This window comes from Saccostrea echinata, unplaced genomic scaffold (genome assembly GCF_033153115.1).
Source record: "Saccostrea echinata isolate AGI-Se365-2 ecotype Australia unplaced genomic scaffold, CSIRO_AGI_Sech_v1 ptg000029l, whole genome shotgun sequence".
NCBI lineage: Eukaryota > Metazoa > Mollusca > Bivalvia > Ostreida > Ostreidae > Saccostrea > Saccostrea echinata.
In genome coordinates this window covers 27,395,327-27,402,836 of record NW_026889778.1, presented here as the reverse complement: position 1 = coordinate 27,402,836, position 7,510 = coordinate 27,395,327, and the positions used below count along the sequence as shown (strand labels likewise).

General features: G+C 34.9%; 1 protein-coding gene across 1 annotated transcript; it reads left to right on the top strand.

The window, feature by feature from the left end:
• The first annotated feature begins 2,457 nt into the window (after positions 1-2,457).
• Positions 2,458-5,737, top strand: LOC133195166 (uncharacterized). The gene is made up of 3 exons (XM_061331028.1): positions 2,458-3,196; positions 3,623-3,695; positions 5,563-5,737. The coding sequence occupies exons 1-3, from the start codon at positions 2,458-2,460 to the stop codon at positions 5,735-5,737; spliced, it is 987 nt and encodes a 328-aa protein (XP_061187012.1).
• Positions 5,738-7,510: the final 1,773 nt, after the last annotated feature.

The window sequence follows — 7,510 nt, the reverse complement described above, 5'->3', positions numbered from 1 at the left end:
ACATCTTGCAATATAGCGTTTGTCGCATAGCTAAGAAAACGCCGCTCGAGTGTTGTTTAACAATAATTATTTGATTTCGGATTTCCATCTGTAATGTATGGACATGTACTGCATCTACGTTTGTGCATTAATTGATTATTGGTGGTTCGTAACATTTGATAATCTGTGAATCTTCTAATACTTTTTTCATGACTGTGTCGTCTTCTAGAATAGGCAGGTTATTTCAAATTACGTTGAAATTTACATTGAAATTTTCCGATTTTTTTTATTTTTATTATTATGAGTTGAAATACTGTGTGACAATTATTCAAAGTTTTGTTTTTTCACTGTGAGAAAATTTTGCATTCTGGATAACTTTTTTGGTGTTTGCAATATCTGTTTTCAAGAATAGTAAAATAATTCCCTCTGCTTTAGATAAGCAAATCCTTCACCAATAGAGCCACAGTTATTTTCATGGGATGCAGCCATAATTGTTTACAGATAATTAAACGACAAAATTATGCACATGCAAACTGATATCATATTTCAAACCTATGCATATTCCAAAATTACTAACAGGAAATTGGAATATTTTTATCATTATGTGTGTCTTACAAAAAGGTCTAAACTGATAAAAACTCTGATTCAACAAAAGCAGGTAATTATTCAATATGTCATCATTTACGATGAATCAGTAAGTCAGTTGGTTAAAATTTAGCGTGTGCAACACTCCTTAATTACTTTTTCTCTAATCGGTCTTTTATTGAGGTATAATGTTTCCTTTCAGTCCATGTAATTCAAGGATTTGGAAGTATCATAATAGTTTTTAATTGGCAGAATATTTAACTTCAGTATAGCTAATATTTTAATGTCTATTTTAAGTTTAATATAAATTTCATTTTCTCTGGACTTCATTAAAGAAGAAGGTATGGTTTTAGCTTTATTGTGCCCTAAAAATTTTATGTTTTCAAAAAGTTTTGAAACTGGCTTAAATATTAGTTGAGTATATGACTGTAATAAATCAGGAAAGAATATAGCATGATGGAGTACCATTCTGGATATATGACTCATTAATTTGATGCATTTCTCTATTTTAAACAGAAAAAGCCTCAAAATTACCCATTTCAAGGGTTATTTTCCTTGAGAAAATAGTGTCCACAGCCGTCGCCCACGTTAATTTTTAGATATGTTGTGTAAAATTCTTTGAAAAATCACATATCTCAAAATCTTTGTGTGCGATGCCTGTGGACAATATTATCTGAAAGAAAATTCCATTGAAAATTGATGTCTTCTGCAACTTTTTAAGAAAATACGGGAAAATGCACAAGTTTATGACGTCACAATTAGCATTTGGAAGGTCTTGTGAAAAAAAAAATTGTATGATCTTTCTGCATGAAATTTCAATAATTCAAAAAGCATGAGTTTTAATTTTTTACATCACTTTTATTTTTAAGAAAAACACAGGGCAAGATTTGTATTGAAACCGTACCTTGTTCTTTTGCAGATTATTCAACTTTCCATGTCAGGAAAATGCAGAAATTCAGTTCACAGTGTAAGGTACGACAATGTTCGTTCCTCAGTCGATGCAGGGGTACTACAGAATTCTACTGCAAATCCTGCAAAAATGATTTTTGTAGTGAGTGTAGGGAAAAACATGTTGTGAATTTTAGCTCTTTCCATCATGATGTTGTGCCTTATCGTACAAAATTTGAATTGATCAATTTGAGCCAGACCTGTACCAGACATCCTGAAAGATGTTACAGGAAGTACTGTAAACAATGTTTGCTTCCTCTTTGCGAGCAATGTGCAGGACACCAGAAGCACGAGCTACTTGATATCATATCTGCTTACAACACAAAACGACAACAATGCAAAGCAAATATTGACAATATCAGAGGGAACATTCTTTATAACAGATGTGAACTCCTTGCATCAATTAAAACTGATATGATCCTCTGTCACAAGTACCTCTTAAATGTTAAATCAATGATGTCACAAAAAGCTGAAGATTTAAAATATCTTTCTGACACTGTGTCAAAGGAAGTATGCGTGCAATTCAAATGGTTTATTATACACAGAATGCAAACACAAGTGAAGAAAATGTCGAATTTTATAAATCGTTTGGAAATTTTCCAGAAAAAGTTTGAAATGTCAGCAAACAAACCAGTAAAGTTCCTCTTTGTATTAAAGAAATTTCAAATGCACACAAAAACTAATTGCAAAGATCTTCGACGTTTTCCCATATTTTCACTTGCCAGTGAATTACATAAAAATAATATATTTCATTTTCTAAGAAAATTGCAAATTAATGTTCTTAGAAGGGAACAAAAAGTTCTGGGAAAACTACATGTAAGACCTCTTTATAGACTTTATCTTGTGTTTCAAAAAGATGTTACATTGACTGGAATTGATCATGCTTGTCACATTTCCCGCTGGACATCAGATCAATTCTGGATAAGTGATAACTTAGGTAACATTATGTTGACTGATACCCAAGGTAACACAATTCATAATTTGATGAATGTGAAACTGCATGGCTATGGGGTACACACAGTAAGTAATGGTCGGGAACTGATTTATATAGATAATGATGGTAACATCAACAAACTAAACACAGAAGCCAAAACAACAACTACATTAATAAAGAAAAAAAATAAATTAGAACCACTGTGTATATACTCATCTCAATCAACAGGAGATCTTCTCGTAGGGACGAAAATATATTTTCCTGAAGACATAACAAGTATCATCAGATACAAATCTTCAGGGAAGCGGGTTCAGACTATCACAGATGGCAACTGGAATCATAGGCTATATGGATATACCGCCTATATAACTGAAAATCTCAATGGTGATGTTATAGTGTCTGATTTGCAAAGCCAAGCCGTAGTAGTTATAGACCGCGCCGGAAAACATCGGTTCTCCTTCACGGAATCTTCTTTCTTATCACCAGAATCTGATTTTTCACCATATGGAATTTGTACAGACACAATGTCAAACATTCTTGTATGTGATGAGAACCTTAACAGCATACATATAATTGACAAAGACGGTCACCACCTGCAAACGCTAACCTTACCAGAAGAAGAGATATATAGACCTAGGTGCATTGATTATGATGAAGAAAGGAGCATTTTTAGGATTGGCTCATGGTACTGCAATACATTGTGTCTGTATAGATATGTTACAGATATTCATCCATCTCTGTACTTGACAGGTAATCATGAGAATGCGTGTATGTCATCTGCTAAGTGTATTTTTTTTTTAATTAACTATTTTCTGTTTCCTTAACTTAAATTTCATTATTACCAGTACATGTTTAAAAATAATGAATAGACACAATCAAACTTGGGTAATTTGAAAAAGGAGAATGTATACTTTTATTTAACATGTAATTCTAATATTTGATATCGTTTTGTTGACGGCAGATGCGCTGTCTCCGTCCAGACAGCCATAAAAACCTTTTTTTCCTATTTTCGACCTTATCATGTATCAACATTTGAAATTATTTAACAATATTCACACTGCAGATAAAGCAAATAAAACTTTAGAGTCTTTTTTATAAGCCACGCCGTGCTGATACTATATACATTGTATTTATGGATGTGAGCCATGTGAAACCATGCAGGTACTGTATTTGCAGGAATTGTGTTTGCGGACATAAACATGTCAAGTTACTCCCCATCTTACAACGGACTTCCGTCAACTGGCTCCCAGTAGGTCCCTAGTCTGGTTGTATTTGTACGAAATCATTTAAAGAATAGTTTGGTGCATACCTGGAAAAACTACGTCTTTAAGTTTCATGTTATACATACCTACACTAGTCAAATTTACAATTGTAATGATTAATGGGAAAAAAAGTAGACCCAGGGTTGAAATGGAATAACCTGTCTACCCTCAATGTAGACTACTCTGAAGGTTATATAATTGACTGCACTGAGAGTTTCATTGTCTTCTGAATGCAGAGCGGTTGAAAGGGGAAGTAAGAGAAATTTAACGGATAGGGATGACGAGTAAGAGAAAGGGTAAAATAATTCAATTTTGCAACAGTGACAAGAAACCCAGGGAATTAAGACGAAATATTGGGGGCTGTAGATCTGAATAAGATTGAAACACCTAGTATATCCGCGCTATCAAAAGGAACTTGGACCAATGTATACGGTGCCAAGCTCAATCATTAGAATTCAACTCACCTTATATCTTCTGTATTAGAGACAATAGAAACCGAAATAAGTTAGAGAAAAATTATTATACTTTATATTTAGAAATCCTTGATCATAAAATCAGGTAGAGTTAGAGAAATATTCATCCCCTGGGAACCCTACGCAGGGGTACACGTTATACAAATACGACATTAAGAGACCAGGTAAAATTTATCACAGCGATGAGACCGGTACAAGCAGACATGTGACAATAACTTGCCATCGAAGAAAACCATGGGACAAAAACATTCTTACATGTACAATATTTAACTCAGGAGACACATTTTTTTTTAAAAAGCGCTAGCTCCGTGATCGGAAGGACGTGAGTTCGAATCTCGGCCGCGACTCACCTAAGTCGATAAAAAAAATATTAAGCAACTGTTCCTTCGCCATGACCTCGGCACTTTGAAGTGAAAGTTGCGGGTCCTTCGGATGAGACCTTAAAAACCGAGGTCCAATGTCACGGCAGGCGTTGATACGATAAAGATCCCTCACTGCTCAATGACCCTGGGTGCCGAGTAAAGGAAAAATTGAATTTTTCACCTGTAAATGGTGACGTCTCTATATGAGTGAAAAATTTTCGAATGGGACGTAAAACAACATATAATCAATTGAATCAATCATTTTATTTAAGTAAAAACCGTTCACGGTAGCTCAGTCGGTAGAGCGCTCGCTCCGTGATCGGGAGGTCTCGAGTTCGAATCTCGGCCGAGACTGACCTAAGTCGATAAAAAATGGGTAGCAACTGTTCCTTCGCCATGCGCTCGGCACTTTGAAGTGAAAGTTGCGGGTCCTTCGGATGAGACCTTAAAAACCGAGGCCCCGTGTCACGGCAGGCGTTGGCACGATAAAGATCCCTCACTGCTCAATGGCACTGAGTGCCGAGTAAAGGTCAAAATTTGAACCCCTTCACCGGTAAATGGTGACGTCTCTACATGAGTGAAAAATTTTCGAATGGGACGTAAAACAACATACAATCAATTATACATAAGGAAAAATTTACGAGCACTTCCCACACTGCGTTACAAGTAAAACTGGGCGGCCTATTACTGGGAAACGTGGGCTTTATTCCACCGAAGAGATCTGAATCGAGAAAGGAGTCACACTGCAGTTAGATAGAGTGATTCCTGAAGCTGGACTTGTGTGCAAGATTGACGAAAAAGAACTCGCATTAGTTAAAAAAAAAACCAAGAAAGTCTGTATATTTTTTTATGTGAAACAAATTGTAAAAAGTACAACATAAATCTTCATATCAATACAGCAAGCAAAAAGTAACGAACAATTTTCATTAAGAGTTATGAATATAAACACATTACTTCAGTAAATCTCTTTCAAAATATACTGCTCACAAATTTTAGAATATCATCTTTAAAACAACCAGAAATGTTTTCGGACAAAAATATATTGCATCTTCATTGATTTTGCCTGATATATCCGATGGTAAAGTGATAGAAGCACATGGCAGTGAAAGTGGGAGTGAAGAGAATGATACTGAGGAAAGTGGAAATGAAATTGAGGACAGGGAAAGAGAGGATAGTGAGACTGAAGTGAACTAGAGAGCTACAAATATTCAATTACATATTACAAATTCAAAAAGATCAGTCAAGTGACATCTTCATAAAGGATTTCTGTTTCTTTTATAAAGAGGCATAAACTCATTTACGAAATATTGTACAGATTAGGAGTGTACTATGTGATATTAAAATACATCAATGTTTTATCCTTCTTACAAACTCTCAGATCTACATTTTGTTTAATATTTTTCTTCCTCTGAAACCGTCACGGTAGCGCAGTCGGGAGGGCGCTCGCTCCGTGATCGGAAAGTCGTGTGTTCGAATCACGGCCGCGACTGACCTAATTCGAATTAAATAGGTACATGACACAACTGTTCCTTCGCCAAGCGCTCGGCATTTTGAAGTGAAAGTGGCGGGATTTTCGGATGAGACCTTAAAAACTGAGGCCCCGAGTCACGGTAGGCGTTGGTACGATAAAGAACCCTCACTGCTCAATGGCCCTGAGTGCCGAGTAAAGGTCTAAATTTGAAGCCCTTCACTGGTATATGGTGACGTCTATATATGAGTGAAAAATTCTCAAATGGGACGTAAAACAACATACAATCAATCAATCAATCCTTCCTCTGAAAAGAGGTATAACTCACACGTTCGTGTAATATATAAATATCAACTTAGTTGCAATTCATTCGGTCAAATTCTACCCCACGCGTCTTTTGAAATTCTACGCACTTTCATTATAATTTGGATTTCTTTAGAAAAATCACTATTGTTCAAGCAAAGTTATCTTAAAGAACTGGGTACGGTAAGCCCAATAATCGGCCCTGTAAGATTGGCAAAAATTAAACGCAGGTTTACATTTTATCAAATGTATCAAGTTACTGTTGAGGTTTCCCTGTGTGTGAAATGGGTAACAATTTTTCTCAACTCAAGCACCCTTTCATTTATATAACGTTCAAAACCAGTCTCTAATATTCCGGAATTCCCTTATTTTGGACGTTTTCCTCCTATTCAAGTCTACATTTCGATATGGCCGCATCCGAGTATGTATGCAAAACTTCACAGAAAGAACAAATATTACTCGATTTCTAATATTAAAGAGAAAAAATGACCTTACAAAAGTGCGGCCACATCCGTTTTTACAAAAAATTGAAGTTGAGAATGCTGCATTTTTGGATAGACGTCACTTTTTTTCCACAATAAATCTATACTTTTAAAGAAATTAATTGTTTAATTGTATATCTGAAGGATTTATTATCTTTTTATTGTCTTTTAAATTTAATTCTGCATTTGAGGAATAATTTAATACAATTTATGCAAATGAAAACAATATAAACATTTGTCATTGAAATTTATTATTGGACATTACATGTAAATTAATGACGCAATCCATTGAAAAGATGACGTCACAAAGAGCAATCATGTTGAACATATGTACTTGAAACAAATTCTCCAGTCTTCACAACTATGATAAATATTCAATCAATATTTACATCGTAAAAAAGTAATAACGATATAAGTTGGGATGGTTCAGACAATTAATTTACATTTAATCATATATGTACCTCCAACTAAAACGCGCGTCTCATTCATAGTGGACATTCACTTTATTTGACTTCAAGAAAAGATTTTTTTAAACCTTTTTTTATTGAAAATCATCAGCTTTCTTAAGTATGTTTTATTCATTTTCAATTTATATATGTCTGGGATTCATGAATATCAAAAGACAATAGCTAGTGATTGGGGCGGGGAAAGGGGGGGGGGGGGGTAGATGGGAAGCTTGGAGTATAGCAGTCACCATTTGAACATTTCTTTTCA